Raw genomic sequence first — 19,403 nt, 5'->3', positions numbered from 1 at the left:
TACAGATAAGGAGGTTTGAAATGACGTCATACAGATTATAGGTTTGACATGACGTCATACAGATTAAAGGTGTGATAAAACTTTTGCAACCGTGCTGATATTGATATCATCACGGGTGGCTGATACAGCACGCTTGCCAATGATTGTCTTACACATACAATTTATTTGTATTTACTACTAAGTATATAATAAGTACGGATATATTGTTGGAATGAGGAAAATAAATTAAGTATTTTTAATTTTATTTACATTAATATATAAATCATGACACTGTGTATTTTCAGTTAATATAATCTCGCATTTAAAAGTGCACCGACAACTACTAAGAAAAATGAAACATTAATCGCAGTTGAAGAGTTTGTTCCGGTATCAGCTGTTAATTCAGCTGTTGAGTTCAGTGTGGTTGGTAGTTCTGTATACAGTTGAAGCCATTTATAATTCGTAGTATTTGGTTTCTGACATTCTGTAGGTAATCGGATATAAGAAGAGTATCGAAGGAAATCGTATAGACTCTGAGGACATCCGAACTGCTCTGCGTTTGTTATAGAACATTCTATTCCTTCGTCCATCAGTCTGTAGAATACAAATAACAATTGAAACAGTGACATGTAGTGGATATACAATTTGCACATGAAGTTATTCAGGTATAATTAGTTATCTTACCTCCTATACATTTCTAGGAATATGATTGGTTAAAAGCGTCCTCGTGGAAACCGTGTATATTCAATATTAGGTTAGTTGGGAGGCGGGGCTTATTCCATACGCGGTTAGAAGTGGAGTTACGTCCCTTTATATTCCACATAAGGTAATAAGGAGGCAGGGCTTATTTCATACACAGTAAGTAGCGGGGTTACGTCGCCTTAGAAAAACAAAACAGTACTGAGAAAAAATCTTAAAGGTTTCAACAGACGAAGAAAGTGAAGATAAAGTGAAATAAATTCAGAAAACACATTTAAATCTAACAAGTTGACTGTTGTCATTGTTGGAATCATGTTAATGCTAACTGTATTGAAGACTTGCTCATTTTGATAGGTCACTAGTCTAAATTTTACACGTTAAGATAGTCGGTAAGATAATTTCGTTACATAGTGTGCAAGTGACGTAATACGGTATATATGGGGTCAGTAAATTCCATATGGGGTGAGAGCGAAAAACTAATATTACATAGTGTGTAAGTGACTTAATACGATATATATGGGGTCAGTAAATTCCAATATGGGGTGAGAACGAAGAATTATATCGTATAAGGTCACTAGCACGCTATATGTAGCGAATTTATCTGAACGACTATCTTAACATGTGGAATTTAGACAAACGTGTGGTCTATTACAGTTTTCGATACCGTTAGTATTATAATTTAGAACCTACTTCCATCGTTCTATACAAAACCAAATGCCAACAATAACAACTGGTTAGCTTTAAAACAAATTTATGAATTTAATTCAATAGTTCATCATCGATTTATTCGTCTGTTGAAACCTTTAAGAATTTCCCTCAACAACGTGTAGTTTTTATAAAGGGACGTAACACCACTACTAACCGTGTATTGAAGTAAGCCCCGCCTGTAATAAACACGGTCTCCATCATATTACTAGAAATGTATAGGGGTAAATATAATTTGTATTAATTCCTCTTATACATTTCTAGGAATAGGGTTGGTTGAAAGCTACAGCGTGGGGACCGTGGATATTTGAATTTACGGTTAGAACTGGTGTAAAGATTAAAAAAAAACATAAGGAGTAATCTGAAAGATCTCAACAAACGAAGAAATTGATGATGAACGACTAAACGAAATTTATGAAACACTTACAAGTTAACATCTGCAGTATTTTGCCATCGTCCAGTCAAAATGATGTATTACGCACCTGCAGTATTTCTTACACGGTCCATTCAACATGATTTTTTTGTTAAATACATATACCGGTAAAAATTCTACAACGTTCCGTCAGCACGTGTAATTACATAAGTATCTGCAGTATTCTTCTATGTCCAGTTTACACGTGATATTACCAACACACCTACATTATATCCCCAACGAATAGCCAACATGTTTAATTTCTACTAATACCTACAGTATTTCTCCAACGTCCAGTCAACACGTGGTATTACAAACATACCTATAGTATTTTCCCAACGTCCAGTCAACACGTGGTATTATAAACATACCTATAGTATTTTCCCAACGTCCAGTCAACACGTGGTATTACAAAATTTTCCCAACGTTTAGCCAACGTGTTTAATTTCTAATATAGCTGCAGTATTTTCCCAACATATAGTCAACATGTTTAATTTCTAATATACCTACAGTATTTCTCCGACGTCCAGTCAACACGTGGCATTACAAACATACCTATAGTATTTTCCCAACGTTAAGCCAACGTGTTTAATTTCTAATATAGCTGTAGTATTTCCCCAACATAAAGTCAACATGTTTAATTTAAGAAATAATTCCTTCATGTCATGCTCTATGCTCGTTTTAGCATGGGTAGGCATTATATTTGTCGATATTTTACACTGAGCGTTAGCGAGGTGTAAAGTGGTCTAATATAATGCCTACCCATGTTGCTCTATGCTCATTTTAACATGGATAGGTATTATATTTGTCGATATTTTACACTGAGCGTTAGCGAGGTGTAAAATGTGGTCAAATATAATGCCTACCCATGTTAAAATGAGCATAGAGCATGACTTGAATGAATTATTTCGATTCTAATAGGACAAATACTGTATTTTTATAGGTTAAAGCGTACGAAAATACCGTAAAAATCTTTGGCTATTCCCGTTTCCTCCCCGAGGAGTCTGTTCATTACATTTCAAATTTGATAAGTTTAAAACTACGTGCAGGGAAAATATATGTTGTTTTATGAAAAAATACAACAAAAGTTTATGTTAGCTGCTTAAATGTATATATTTTAAAGGATAACGATTGAAATAACGTTAATATAAACAGTAAGTTCGTGCGCATGTGTCAAACATACTTTGTGCTCATTAGAACACGACTTTGTTTACAAAGCGTAATAAGGACGTCATATTAGAATTTCTAATATAAAACCTACAGTATTTCTCCGACGTCCCGTCAACACGTGGTATTGCATGTATGCCTACATTATTTCCCCAACGTTTAGTCAACATGTTTTATTTTTTACCTGCAGTATTTCTCTCACGTCCAGTCAACATGTTTAATTTCTTACCTGCAGTATTTCTCCCACGTCCAGTCTCCCATTTGTATATAAGCATCCCATACATTATCTAGGTACACAGAAGGAGCAAGACAAAACTTGTTATTGTACTGATTAATCAAGTATTCCCTGTTCCCAATGCATTCCATACCTTTCTCATAAACTGTAGAAATATATATCTTTTTTAATCCTTTATGTACTATTTGTGTCTACTTTTTACCATTTTTTATTATTTCACCCTTAACAGAAATGTCACTTATCTTAACGAAATATAGTTTTTCAAATAAACTTAAACCGCTGTTGAAAAATCAAATAAAATTTGAAGTACAATGTAGAGGTAACAATCAATACTATGAACTATAGATTTCTTCTTCTTATATTTGTATAATTCTTGTTTGGTGTTAGTTGGTTCATGACTTAGGTATAGAAATATGGTCTTTCATAGACTTCATCCGTCCAGCAGTAAAACCCTTAGTTAGTTACAAAAGTGAGGGCTCTGTTTCGTTGTACTGGGTGTACATGTATAAATATACAGTCACGTCCAGTCGGATTGTGAACGTTTAATACGATGCCGCGTGTACATTGAAGATCTCGCCTCTTTGAACGTCAAGGAACTCTTACAAATAGTCTCTTATATGTAGGTTTCTGTTTGAACCCTGATGTAAGGTTTTTGTTTTCTGTCCTATCAAGCCTTAATTTCTAGTTGGTTTCAAAATGTCCCGCCCATAGTCAAGGTCAACCTAAATGACAGATTCTGCCTATGAGGGTTTGGATTTTGGTTTACAGAATAGAGGATACTGGACAAAAAAAGTGAAGATGATGGGGAAAACATATAAAGAATAGAGAAAAATAGGTTAGATTAAAAAAAAAGATTGGAGAACAATGGGTTTTTAAAATATAAAGAATCGGAAATAACAGGCACCCTATATAAAGAATGGACACAAATGGCCTACAAATTGAAGAATAAAGAAATAAGAGAACCCCACATCTGTAACCTCACAAATTTGTTATATGTCTTGATTAAAGTTTTCCCGTGCTGAATCTGCATGTCATACATGCCACTTAACGTGCGGCATTCAACAATAAATCAGGTAATGGGTTGCTGTCTTATTAACATGTAACTTACATCTTACTTATTTCATCTCGATATGATTTTAAACCAATTACCAACAAACAAATTCAGCAATAAACAATGACATCCAATACAGGATATTCACATATACGTTATTTTGATTCGGTTCAAGTATCATAAGCACACTTATTACAAATCAAAATACTAAATTACTGGAACTAAGCTCAGAAGATATCAATAATTTGACAAATATTTTGTTTGCCTGTCTCGAAATCAAGACCACCGACATAGCTAAAACGAGATTACAGGAAAACGTCAAAAGAGAAAACAACCTAACAACACAAAAATCCAAAGAAAACAAGTCAAGTTTCTATGTTAATAATGTTTCCAAAAAGGCATGACTCTAATAGTTGATCGGCACTGATTTTCGGATTCGTTGGACACATTGCTGATAAAAATTTATAGGTCTTATGAAATTTTGACAAGAATGGCTAACAAGACAGGATGGACGGACGGACTCCCTGTATTTTAATTAACTCCCCTCCCCCTCCCGGCAACGCGTCACATGGCACATCGTCAAAATGTTCAAAACTAAAAAGATCTTTTAAATTATTTGTATCGAACTATATGTCATGAGGGTATTTATATATTTTTTTTTAAAATTGCAAATTATACAAAAGACATGTTTATGCGTCTCCTGTTTGTATGAATCACCCGTCATGCACACGGTATTTTGTAAAAGAGGGATTTTGTTGTTGCACATATACAATTAATGATGCTTGGAAAAGAGGTGCAAAAGATACCAGAAAGACGGTCAAACTCCTATAGATCTCAAATAAAGTGCCAACGACATGGCTAAAAAACGAAGTACAAAAACAAGCAGAAAGACAAATAATAGTACATTAGACACAATATAGAAAACTAAAGACTTAGCAAAACAACACGAGATACCAGAGAGACAGTTTAACTCACAGATATGAAATAAACTAGCAACGCCAGGGCTATAAAAGAGAAATAAAACCAACAGACAAATAAAGGTACATAAGACACAACACAGAAAACTAAAGCCATAGCAACACGACACCCCCCACCCCCCCAAAAAAATGATAAAATAAAACAACATAAAGATTTGGTGGTAAAATTTATAAGTAATTTGTACTTACCATGTTTATTTTTACACGTTCCTATGAGGAAGGCTTTGAAAGTATCTTTGGTTATTATGTCTGGTCCATTGTCTCTATAGTCTGGACATTCGTCAATAACTTTATTGTAGCAATCTAGAAGTCTGGTCATGTTGCTGAAAAAATAAGTCAACACAAATCTTTATTATTTATTTCTCTGTCATTTTTTTTTTTTTTTTGTTCTATTTTAGTTTATTCATTAATTTTATTATTTCAAATGCACGCTGTACTCTGAAAGATTGATGCATAAACATAGAATACAATATGTCTATAGTTGGTGTCATACAATTATCAACAAACAAGAATATAATAGAAGTATAATATTACATGCAGAGGCGGATATAGAGGATTATTCAGTGGGCTGGGACCCCCCTTTAGAGGGAAAACATGTTGATTATATAGGTAATCAATGATGCATGACTGGAGCGGGACCCCTTTTAGACAATCAGTGCCCCACCTTTATGAAAATTTCTGTTATTTTTCTTTGTTTTCTGTTGAATTCCATTATTTTTTCGTTTCTGTATACTATGAACATACGTATATATTATAAATAGTACTATTACCTATCAATTCCAAGTATCTTCTCCACGGCGATCACTGCTATACTATATAGAGAGTCTCTATATAGTATAGTAGTATAATCATAATATACAATAGCATGCAGATAAACGCGAAAATGATTTTCCTGTCCCTGAGGACTTATGAAAATTATCTGTAAGTTTTAAACCAGAAGTCTTGTCTATGACTTATGACTAAAGTCGGTATGATGACGGAAACAATATCAAGACGTCTTTATTTTCGGTTTTCTCCCAAAATAATCCGAACTAAATAATTATAAGAATAGATGACAAATGCGACTATGCAATTTACCTATTTAACACAGAGACTTGTAGATTGATTCATTGTGGAAGGAAAAGAAGGGACACACAATATGAGGTCTTCTCTATAATTGTTAATTTATTCTTGTCATGAAAATACAGTTGAGAATGGAAATGGGGACCGGTCAAAGAGACAAAAACCCGACCAAAGAACAGACAACTACAGAAGATCACCTATAGGTCTTCAATGCATATAATATTTGCCACTGCACGTTAATCAAGCAACCAACACCTATCATATTAGTATTAAATAAGTTACCTGCACACCTCATCATGGATCATTCATATGATCCAACAAAGAAATTCAAATCTACATTTTCTTATTCTTATGTTTCTGTGATTTTTGAATTTGCCACCTGGTGTAAAAAACTGGTTAATATTTTGTTGGAGCGAAAATGTCACCATTCAAAAATAGTGGGAAATTACAACCATCGATTTCCATTATATAATTATCCATGCAAATGATATATTAGTTTCCACTTACTCAATGAAATAATCAAATGCTAAGCGGTAAGAGACAAGTGAAGTTCAATTATAAATAACCATGAATTGCCATAAAAGGGAGGACTACCCAAAATATATGATACTGTAATCTCACTTACCTAAGTTCACACACAGGAAAGAAGTGAGAACTGCCCATTATGTTTGATGCTGGAATCTCACTTACCTAACTTCACACACAGGAAAGAAGTGAGAACTACCCATAATATATGATGCTGGAATCTCACTTACCTAAGTTCACATACAGGAAAGAAGTGAAAACTGCCCATGATGTATGATGCTGGAATCTCATTACCTTACTTCACACACAGTAAAGAAGTGAGAACTACCCATGATGTGTGATGCTGGAATCTCACTTACCTAACTTCACACACAGGAAAGTAGTGAGAACTGCCCATGATGTAGGATGCTGGAATCTCACTTACCTAACTTCACATACAGGAAAGAAGTGAGAACTGCCCATGATGTATGATATTGGAATCTCACTTCCCTAACTTCACACACAGGAAAGAAGTGAGAACTACCCAAAATATATGATACTGTAATCTCACTTACCTAAGTTCACACACAGGAAAGAAGTGAGAACTGCCCATTATGTTTGATGCTGGAATCTCACTTACCTAACTTCACACACAGGAAAGAAGTGAGAACTGCCCATGATGTATGATGCTGGAATCTCACTTACCTAAGTTCACATACAGGAAAGAAGTGAAAACTGCCCATGATGTATGATGCTGGAATCTCATTACCTTACTTCACACACAGTAAAGAAGTGAGAACTACCCATGATGTAGGATGCTGGAATCTCACTTACCTAACTTCACATACAGGAAAGAAGTGAGAACTGCCCATGATGTATGATATTGGAATCTCACTTCCCTAACTTCACACACAGGAAAGAAGTGAGAACTACCCAAAATATATGATACTGTAATCTCACTTACCTAAGTTCACACACAGGAAAGAAGTGAGAACTACCCAAAATATATGATACTGTAATCTCACTTACCTAAGTTCACACACAGGAAAGAAGTGAGAACTGCCCATTATGTTTGATGCTGGAATCTCACTTACCTAACTTCACACACAGGAAAGAAATGAGAACTGCCCGTGATGTATGATGCTGGAATCTCACTTACCTAAGTTCACATACAGGAAAGAAGTGAAAACTGCCCATGATGTATGATGCTGGAATCTCATTAACCTTACTTCACACACAGTAAAGAAGTGAGAACTACCCATGATGTGTGATGCTGGAATCTCACTTACCTATCTTCACACACAGGAAAGTAGTGAGAACTGCCCATGATGTAGGATGCTGGAATCTCACTTACCTAACTTCACATACAGGAAAGAAGTGAGAACTGCCCATGATGTATGATATTGGAATCTCACTTACCTAACTTCACACACAGGAAAGAAGTGAGAACTACCCATGATATATGATGCTGGAATCTCACTTACCTAACTTCACACACATGAACGAAGTGCGAACAACCCATGATATATGATGCTTGAATCTTTCTTACCTAACGTTACACACTGGGAAGAAGTGAGGACTACCCTTAATTTATGATGCTGGAATCTCACCTAACTTAAAACTCAAACAAGTAGTGAGAACTGCCCATGATATATAAAGCTGAAATCTCACTTACCTAACTGCACACACAGGAAAGAAGTGAGAACTACCCATAATATATGATGCTGGAATCTCATTTACCTAACTTCACACACAGGAAAGAAGTGAAAACTACCCATAATATATGATGCTGGAATCTCACTTACCTAACTTCACACACAGGAAAGAAGTGAGAACTACCCATGATATATGATACTGGAATCTCACTTACCTAACTTCACACACAGGAAAGAAGTGAGAACTACCCATGATATATGATGCTGGAATCTCACTTACCTAACTTCACACACAGGAAAGAAGTGAGAACTACCCATGATATATGATGCTGGAATCTCACTTACCTAACTGCATACACACGAACGAAGTGAAAACTACCCATGATATATGATGCTGGAATCTCACTTACCTAACTTCACACACATGAACGAAGTGCGAACAACCCATGATATATGATGCTTGAATCTTTCTTACCTAACGTTACACACTGGGAAGAAGTGAGGACTACCCTTAATTTATGATGCTGGAATCTCACCTAACTTAAAACTCAAACAAGTAGTGAGAACTGCCCATGATATATAAAGCTGAAATCTCACTTACCTAACTGCACACACAGGAAAGAAGTGAGAACTACCCATAATATATGATGCTGGAATCTCATTTACCTAACTTCACACACAGGAAAGAAGTGAAAACTACCCATAATATATGATGCTGGAATCTCACTTACCTAACTTCACACACAGGAAAGAAGTGAGAACTACCCATGATATATGATACTGGAATCTCACTTACCTAACTTCACACACAGGAAAGAAGTGAGAACTACCCATGATATATGATGCTGGAATCTCACTTACCTAACTTCACACACAGGAAAGAAGTGAGAACTACCCATGATATATGATGCTGGAATCTCACTTACCTAACTGCATACACACGAACGAAGTGAAAACTACTCATAATATATGATGCTGGAATCTCACTTACCTAACTTCACAAACAGGAAAGAAGTGAGAACTACCCATAATATATGATGCTGGAATCTCACTTACCTAACTTCACAAACAGGAAAGAAGTGAAAACTACCCATAATATATGATGCTGGAATCTCACTTACCTAACTTCACACACAGGAAAGAAGTGAGAACTACCCATAATATATGATGCTGGAATCTCACTTACCTAAGTTCACACACAGGAAAGAAGTGAAAACTGCCCATGATGTATGATGCTGGAATCTCATTAACCTTACGTCACACACAGTAAAGAAGTGAGAACTACCCATGATATATGATACTGGAATCTCACTAACATAACTTCACACACAGTAAAGAAACGAGAACTGCCCATAATATATGATGCTGAAATCTAACTTACCTAAGTTCACACACAGGAAAGAAGTTAGAACTGGCCATGATGTATGATACTGGAATCTTACTTACCTAACTTCACAAACAGGAAAGAAGTGAGAACTACCCATGATATATGATGCTGGAATCTCACTTACCTAACTTCACACACAGGAAAGAAGTGAGAACTACCCATGATATATGAAGCTGGAATCTCACTTACCTAACTTCACACACAGAAAAGTAGTGAGAACTACCCATGATATATGATGCTGGAATCTCACTTACCTAACTTCACACACAGGAAAGAAGTGAGAACTGCCCATGATGTATGATATTGGAATCTCACTTACCTAACTTCACACACAGGAAAGAAGTGAGAACTACCCATGATATATGATGCTGGAATCTTTCTTACCTAACTTCACACACATGAACGAAGTGCGAACAACCCATGATATATGATGCTTGAATCTTTCTTACCTAACGTTACACACTGGGAAGAAGTGAGGACTACCCTTAATATATGATGCTGGAATCTCACCTAACTTCAAACTCAAACAAGTAGTGAGAACTGCCCATGATATATAAAGCTGATATCTCACTTACCTAACTGCACACACAGGAAAGAAGTGAGAACTACCCATAATATATGATGCTGGAATCTCATTTACCTAACTTCACAAACAGGAAAGAAGTGAGAACTACCCATAATATATGATGCTGGAATCTCACTTACCTAACTTCACACACAGGAAAGAAGTGAGAACTACTCATGATATGTGATACTGGAATCTCACTTACCTAACTGCACACACAGGAAAGAAGTGAGAACTACCCATAATATATGATGCTGGAATCTCACTTACCTAACTGCACACACAGGAAAGAAGTGAGAACTACCCATAATATATGATGCTGGAATCTCACTTACCTAACTTCACACACAGGAAAGAAGTGAGAACTACCCATAATATATGATGCTGGAATCTCACTTACCTAACTTCACACACAGGAAAGAAGTGAGAACTACCCATAATATATGATGCTGGAATCTCACTTACCTAAGTTCACACACAGGAAAGAAGTGAAAACTGCCCATGATGTATGATGCTGGAATCTCACTTACCTAACGTCACACACAATAAAGAAGTGAGAACTACCCATGATATATGATACTGGAATCTCACTAACATAACTTCACACACAGTAAAGAAACGAGAACTGCCCATAATATATGATGCTGAAATCTAACTTACCTAAGTTCACACACAGGAAAGAAGTTAGAACTGGCCATGATGTATGATACTGGAATCTTACTTACCTAACTTCACAAACAGGAAAGAAGTGAGAACTACCCATGATATATGATGCTGGAATCTCACTTACCTAACTTCACACACAGGAAAGAAGTGAGAACTACCCATGATATATGATGCTGGAATCTCACTTACCTAACTTCACACACAGGAAAGAAGTGAGAACTACCCATGATATATGATACTGGAATCTCACTAACATAACTTCACACACAGTAAAGAAACGAGAACTGCCCATAATATATGATGCTGAAATCTAACTTACCTAAGTTCACACACAGGAAAGAAGTTAGAACTGGCCATGATGTATGACACTGGAATCTTACTTACCTAACTTCACAAACAGGAAAGAAGTGAAAACTACCCATGATATATGATGCTGGAATCTCACTTACCTAACTTCACACACAAGAAAGAAGTGAGAACTACCCATCATATATGATGCTGGAATCTCACTTACCTAACTTCACAAACAGGAAAGAAGTCACTTACCTAACTTCACACACAGGAAAGAAGTGAGAACTACCCATGATATATGATGCTGGAATCTCACTTACCTAACTTCACACACAGGAAAGAAGTGAGAACTACCCATAATATATGATACTGGAATCTCACTTACCTAAGTTCACACACAGGAAAGAAGTGAGAACTACCCATGATATATGATGCTGGAATCTCACTTACCTAACTTCACACACAAGAAAGAAGTGAGAACTACCCATGATATATGATGCTGGAATCTCACTTACCTAACTTCACAAACAGGAAAGAAGTCACTTACCTAACTTCACACACAGGAAAGAAGTGAGAACTACTTATAATATATGATGCTGGAATCTCACTTACCTAACTTCACACACAGGAAAGAAGTGAGAACTACCCATAATATATGATACTGGAATCTCACTTACCTAAGTTCACACACAGGAAAGAAGTGAGAACTACCCATGATATATGATGCTGGAATCTCACTTACCTAAGTTCACACACAGGAAAGAAGTGAGAACTACCCATGATATATGATGCTGGAATCTCACTTACCTAAGTTCACACACAGGAAAGAAGTGAGAACTACCCATGATATATGATGCTGGAATCTCACTTACCTAAGTTCACACACAGGAAAGAAGTGAGAACTACCCATGATATATGATGCTGGGTTGGCTATATTGACTCCTTCATAATAATAACAGTCTACGATACTAGCTTTCTCATCGTTACAAAGTGGATTGAACTTATTCTTCGGAAGGGTAACAAGAGTCTGGTCCACTTGTGTCACTGTTAAAAGATAAGTAATTGTACTGGCATACGAATGACAACGGCCTAACACATAGTTTACGAAGTTGAAATCATCCCTTCGTAAATTTTACGGACGCCATCACGAGTTGTTTGACCGTTATGGAATAAACGTTTCACAGATGATATCGGATATGTTCCTTTTCTCGTAACTGCAATACCCTTTCCCTTTTCACGAATGTGACTTACCGAATTAGACTATTTACCAGATTTGTAAAATAACATTCGCAACACGACGGGTGCCACATGTGGAGCAGGATCTGCTTACCCTTCCGGATCACCTGAAAGTATGTGTATGTTTTCTTTTATCTACATGTATATAGCCGCCCCCAAGGGTGACTGGGGAATAGAATATGGTAACTTGTTTTTTTCCGACTAGCGGGTAAACGCTTGCCAAAGTGGGGCCTCCATTTGACTGTGCAGGATGTACAAGTTTGCAGTCACGTCCGGTCAGAAATGGAAATCCGATGCATCGTGCAAAGACAGTGCCACGCTCTTTGAACGTTAAGAACCCTTGCAACAACTCTTTGATGGTTCCGTAGGTGGCCTGTTGCAAGGCAAAATGTCTGTCCCTATCCAATAAACCTCCATGTTCCATTGACAGTCATTTTTCCCGACCATCATCCCGGATGGCCTCTATTACAAGATCTACCTATTGCATTTAGTGTTAACTTGTTCTCGCCCTGAACACGCAAGAAAATTTCCACTATACGTTAAGCAACCAATAATCAATCAATCTATCTATATATGATTAGTTATCAAAGGTACCAGGATTATAATTTAATACGGAAGATGCGCGTTCCGTTTACATAAGACTCATCAGTGACGCTCATATTAAATATGTATAAAGCCAAATTTTTTCAGTTTAATAGATATTAAAATAAATCACCAAAGTTTCCCGAAACAGTTCAAAGCCGTTTTGACTTATTGTCTGAGAATAGTGTAATGACTTGGCCAAGCGAAATTCCTTGGAAAACATGTGTATTTCGTGTCGAGCACCTGTTATCGCCTATGATTCGATGTTTGGCTATTTTAAAGTTTGACACCGGTTCTCACCTTTTTAATTCAATTCATTATGTTTTCAGTGTTCTATGTAATCCGTTTTCCAAGTGTAAAACCATTTTTATTGTTGTATAAACGAGATAACTTTTGTAGTAAACTTTCACTTTCACTTCAGTCGCCATTTCCGGCACAATGATTTTTATGTATTGATTATGCAAATGATGTGATCTGTGTGTAACCTCAGTGAACTTTATGTACTAGCGTAAAACAGTGTATGAATACTATAGCGGCTGTAGATTGATTATTCCAGGATTATTGTATTAAAACGATATTGTTTGTGATTGTAAATGATACTAAGATGATTTTTCTGTTCCGTAAACATGTTGTTTACGTTTTTATGTACTTAATTCTAGCAATCGGGGATTATTTTCGTTCTTGTCAGGCCCGTTCACAGTTCCCCGTTCGTTTCCCCGTTAAGAACCGTTAGTTACCCCGATAGCTTCGTCGGGTATATAAAGCTTGCACCTGTTTGTCAGGGGCTCTTCCTACTTTGTCAGACCTACGGATATGTTGCCAGATTTTCGGTCAGTTGATAGCTGAAGTTTATCATATTTCTATCATGATTTTCATGTAGTTTAAGCAGTTTTACTGCAGTTTAGAACATTTTGGACGTTTTCTGTTCATTATAAGTCTTTGTATTCTAAGACTTAGATCAGAATCAAAAATGGATTTAATATAATTGTACACGTACATGTACATATAAATAGCTGGTCTATTTATTCAGGCTAGATTTTATTTGCTAACCTGTTTCTTTAAGGTAAAAGGATTAAAGTTACATGCCTTCCCCATTCCCACTCCCATTGTGTTAAGGACATTTTGTTAAGTATCCTGTTTGCTGAGTTTTCCAGCATTCAGAGAGAATATTTGTAAATCCTGAATATTTGTTAGGTTAGGAATTGTAAGAAGCTAGAATAATTAGATTTCTCTTAAATAATCTCAATCTCAGCGATTGAAGTTGTCTTCCTGTGCTTACTCCAGGAGGCTGAAGTCATAGTATTAAATATAACAAGTTAAGGTTATTTGTAATATATAATTTATTAGAAGATAGCATAGATATAATATATGTTAATGTTATAGCATATTTAATAGTTTATTGAACACTGTAGCAAATAATTTAGATAGAAACTGTGTAATATTGTTTACTGAACAATCTGTGAATTTACTGATAAAACATCTTTATGCTCACATTTATCTTACTTTTCCTTGCTGAAAACACATAATACGCCATTGTTGTCCAACTGGTCTCTGGTTGTTGTCCTTAGACTGTCTCATGAGAGAATAGATCTTCTTGTTAGACTGAGACAAGAGACTATTCGATTGTCAGATAGATAATATTCATTTGTGGAATAGTCTGATGGTACTGTCCTGGAAGTTTCCACTTCTTGAGTGTTAGTTTATATGCGATTCCAGGTTATAGAGGTGCAGCCTCTATTTTACAGTGTAATGCTGTTCTATAAACTACACGATAGAAAGTGCGTTTAGATACACAGACTATTACGTATTTGAATATTCTTTACCCCTATTGTTCTCGCTATTTGAGTTTCTTGTTAAATATAAAGTAAAGTTAATGTGTCAGAAGTATTTTAACCCTGTTGGTCTAGTAATATAAAGTACACCCGCGTTTAAACCATTCTCTGTTTTATTTTAGACTAGTTATTCTAGTCTATTGAGGTTCCCTGTGTACCTGTAAACACAGGTGGTGGCAGCAAAGTAAAAGACACCCGTTTGGCCAGTTATTACAATAGAACTCCCTCCCCCTTTTTAATGATGTAAACCCTATAACTTAGAAGGATATCATCTGAAATTCATAAAAATCTAAAGTTAGCTCAAGTCAATAGTAGTAAACAATTCACCAAAATTTCTTGCAAATTGGTTAAAGCATTCAAGAGTTATTGTCCGACATGTTGACGACTGGCGGAAGGACGGACAGACTAAATATATACCATAATACGTCCGTAAAAGAGCAGATCAAACATGCACTTATATATATTCAAAATTTTCTTCTACGAAACATTTAAATAGTTGTGTATTTTCATTTGTTTTAAATTTATTTCTAATTTAAATGGCATTTGTAACAATTCATAGAAAATGTTTAGAAAAAAAAATTTACTCAGATTCAAAGTGTCTCAAAATATCATCATGTAAGTTATTCTCCTGTTTGTATTTTCCCTTGCAAAATTGGAATTAGTGTTCATAGCGCAGTGTCCATTGACTGCTAAGGGTTATATAGAAAAGTATGTATCAAGTGTTTTACAAGGAAATAAATTAAAATTAACAAAAATAAATATAAGTGTAGAGCCGTTACCAGCCCCATAAAAACCGATACATTCTTTAAGGTCTATAAGATCTATATGAGGTACATTTTGAATATGTATATATTTCTTTTTCGTGTTAATTTGAAACACCGGGAATTTTGCATGCCCAATCTTCATCGGTTGTATGAAAAAGTATCAAGTTAGTATATGGATGAGAATAAAATACTTATCAATTCTTGAATCAGAATTTCAAGAGAAAACTAAATTATAATTTTATTTTAATCGGATAGATAGTAAACAATCAGGTGCATTTTACTACATATTTACTAAATGTATGTTGTACTTACCACAAAAAAGGGAAATGAAAAATATTTCCTTTATATTCATAACTCTATCACTGTACCAGTCTCAAAAGTATCGCATTTAATCAGAAGTTGAAATTTATAAATATGTAATTAGATATGGTGATATGATGAACTCCACGTGTTTACAGAAATATGAATAGGTGTTGCCGAAGGATACTGATCGAAATGATTTGGAGACGATCCAGGATAAATAACATTCACAGCTTTTTGTGTCTCGCACATCTCTTCCTTAATTACAATCAATTAGTAATGACATTTTCATTTACACGCAGTCATGTGTTTACTTATTTTAAATGACCATACGGTGACTTATAATTACGGAAGCGTATTAGCGCCACACATTTTTTTTTTAATTTTTCTTCCTATGGTTTGCGTTACAACGCAAACATTTGCGTTATAACGCAAACCTTTGCGATATAACGCAAACCTTTGCGTTGTACCGAAAACCTTTGCGTTGTACCGCAAACCTTTGCGATATAACGCAAACCTTTGCGTTATAACGCAAACATTTGTTTTATCTTATTTCTTATTTAAGATTCAAAGGAAACAGTAGTTATTAATGGAGAAGGCTGTATATAATACAATTTATCACCTTTGTAGTAATTGCAAAGTAAACTGCTTGAATAATTAGATCATATCAATGACTAATAATGAGCAGAATAATATAAGAAGATGTGGTATGAGTGCCAATAAGAAAACTCTCCATCTAAGTCACTATTCGTAAAAGTAAACCATCATAGGCCGAATTACGGTCTTCAACACGGAGCATTGGCTCACACTAAACAATAAACTATAAAGGTCCCCAAAAACGATATCCAAGTTACTACTAGTATATATATTACAAAGAAAATTGAGTAAATTGAGGTTATACCTAAGAAAAAAATCAACCCTGCTAATATAGCTATAAACGAATATAAATATACTTCCAAAGTAAGCTCTCGTTTGAGAACTGTGTAAAGTAGGTTACATTCAAACAAGCTACCCTTTGGCAATAAATGTATAGAATGAAGATGTTTTATTAATAAAATTATGTTCTCTCTATTCAAATTGCTACCCAAGCATCTTAAAAATACTTCATTATATTGAAATGAAAATTCAATAACTTTCTATCAAAGAATCTTGATCATATTCTGAGATTTAAAAAAAAATGTTTCCTTATTAATAATTCATTTTAAAGCAGAAAGATCATTTTGTCTATTTGACTTGGAGGTTTCACAATTGTATGACATTATTTTTGATCTTTCAATTTTAATATGACTATATACTAAACTATATCTATTTTCTTGTTAAATTATATACTTTTCTGATGCACAAATCAGTCTTAATTTATGTATAATTGCACTTCAATTATTCCATTATTCCTATGCATATTTATTATAATGATTTGGCCTTGTAAAGTAAGTAAGTAAGTAAATTGTTTATTATAGTGACATGTGTAAATCAGCATAAATTTGTACAAAATATAATTACATGTATAATACACCCGGCCCAATGGACCAATAAGTCACCTTTTACTGTTAGTTCAATATAAATGTTCTAATATCACGTGTCAATTGCCAATTTAAATTTAAATACAGATAATTATAGATTAAGAATTAACAATTGTAAAAGTTCATATATTATTCATCTAATGTTTGTGAAAAAGTTTAAGAATGTTAACTAGAGTAAACTGTTTGTTTTCTACGGAAAAGTGACGCTGCTAAGTATTTAGCTATTTTCCTTGGATGGTTCACCATTAGAAATGTTAATTTTCCCTGCTCATCTAGTTGCGTAAAGTCAGGCACCATTAATATCTCGCTAAAAACAGTTTGTCTGATATCCTTATAAAATGTGCAGTTTATAAGAAAATGTAGCTCACTTTCAACATTTTGGGAATTACAAAATCGGCATAGTCTGTTTTCTACTGGTTCCCCTTGTATGTATGTTTCTTTTTTTATCTACTAGTAAATCACATCCGAAATGAATGACAGACGGACATATATACAAAACTTAATGAATAACTGAAATAAAGATATTTGCGTTATATCGCAAAGGTTTGCGTTATAACGCAAACATAGGAAGAAAAAAAAAAATGTGTGGCGCTAATACGCTTCCGTATATAATAGTTAATTTCTGTGTCATAACTCATTTGGTCTCTTGTGAAGAGTTGTCTCATTGTCAATCATACCACATCTTCTTTTTTTATAGTTATGAATTTTGCTTAAAATTACTGATTATATTAACATTTTGATCAACTCTATACGAAAAAATGTACTATTTTTAATAAATATAAATGTGAGTTTATAATTGCTGTGTATCTGATAAGTAATTTTAAACAATTTAACGGTGATACATATTTATCTTTAAGGTAAAACGATACAAGAAATATCTCCAATATTTAATGTCATGATTTCTGATTGATTGGTGTTAAATTTACGCCTCATCAAGACAAAACAATTTTATCGTGCCGATTGTAATTTGTCGTACCTTTGCATAATTTACCACCCTTATTTTGTATAAGGTGGAGTAACATGACAGAATTTGTGAAAATATGATTCTTAGACAGTATATATATATATATATATATATATATATAAAAATAATGTGTGTTTCTAACTGCTCTGTATTGGAAAAGCCTTTTTTTAAACAGAAATATACTAACGTAAGCTGTGCTGGTCTCATTTTGGGTGAAGCGTCATTACTTTATAAAGTAAATGCTTTAATTCTATACGAAGCACAAGAACAATCAATTGTACCAGTTGTAAAATGTTTTGCGTGTCTTAGGGGGAGGGGTACAAAGACAAACAAAACCTGTAAATTCATTTGACACATGTTAAAAGAACCCAGCACTTATCCAAGTACCCATATAGTTATAGACACATGGAAGTAATATATAGATAAACTAGAATCCTTATGTGATTTTAATATATTAACATTCTAGAAGTCGTTGTAGAACTTGTCCCATTTCCGACACAGTGTTTCCCCTTTTTATCATATACTTAGCATTGATATGATAGTTTTTGCATATGTGTAATGAACGGAAGTACACAAGCCATAATTTCCCACCCGGGCTGATAACCCGTATCAGGGGCGTCTCGTGCAAAAACCCATAACAGTGCTTCTCGTGCAAGTTACTTCCGGTGTTTCCGGTATCGATTGTTTTCTTTTCCATTGTGACGTCAGATATTTTTTATGACTACGTCAAAATTTACGGGAACTTTTGTGGGGATAGTTTAGTACTTGCTAACAAATGCTATTGACAATTAAGAATCATTTTATAGTACAAGAAACATTGAGTAATAATGATCATAAAACTCTTCCAAAT

At 34.7% G+C, this 19,403-nt stretch overlaps 1 protein-coding gene across 4 annotated transcripts; it reads right to left on the bottom strand.

Annotated features, from left to right (window-relative positions):
- Positions 1–225: 225 nt before the first annotated feature.
- Positions 226–16,165, bottom strand: LOC143051270 (uncharacterized). 4 transcript variants are annotated; one of them, XM_076224228.1, is made up of 5 exons: positions 16,082–16,165; positions 12,228–12,399; positions 5,415–5,548; positions 3,192–3,342; positions 226–573 (listed from the first exon to the last, which is right to left on the bottom strand). In XM_076224228.1, exons 1-5 carry the CDS (start codon positions 16,119–16,121, stop codon positions 285–287), a joined length of 786 nt encoding a protein of 261 aa, XP_076080343.1. In that variant the 5' UTR covers positions 16,122–16,165; the 3' UTR covers positions 226–284. The 4 variants fall into 4 exon arrangements, with proteins under 4 accessions (XP_076080343.1, XP_076080344.1, XP_076080346.1 ...); XM_076224229.1 differs by lacking the exons at positions 12,228–12,399; positions 16,082–16,165 and adding an exon at positions 11,741–11,787; XM_076224231.1 differs by lacking the exons at positions 12,228–12,399; positions 16,082–16,165 and adding an exon at positions 8,211–8,257.
- Positions 16,166–19,403: the final 3,238 nt, after the last annotated feature.

This window comes from Mytilus galloprovincialis, chromosome 11 (assembly GCF_965363235.1).
Source record: "Mytilus galloprovincialis chromosome 11, xbMytGall1.hap1.1, whole genome shotgun sequence".
NCBI lineage: Eukaryota > Metazoa > Mollusca > Bivalvia > Mytilida > Mytilidae > Mytilus > Mytilus galloprovincialis.
This window is presented reverse-complemented; position numbering and strand designations above follow the sequence as displayed.

Excerpts from the sequence above, each read along its gene's own strand:
- LOC143051270 (XM_076224228.1), bottom strand. The coding sequence starts at position 16,121 with ATGAATATAAAGGAAATATTTTTCATTTCCCTTTTTTGTG. Across the intron at positions 12,400-16,081 it reads TTTCATTTCCCTTTTTTGTG|TGACACAAGTGGACCAGACT; the intron begins GTAAGTACAACA and ends ATCTTTTAACAG. Across the intron at positions 574-3,191 it reads ACGTGGGAGAAATACTGCAG|ACTGATGGACGAAGGAATAG; the intron begins GTAAGAAATTAA and ends TGTATTCTACAG.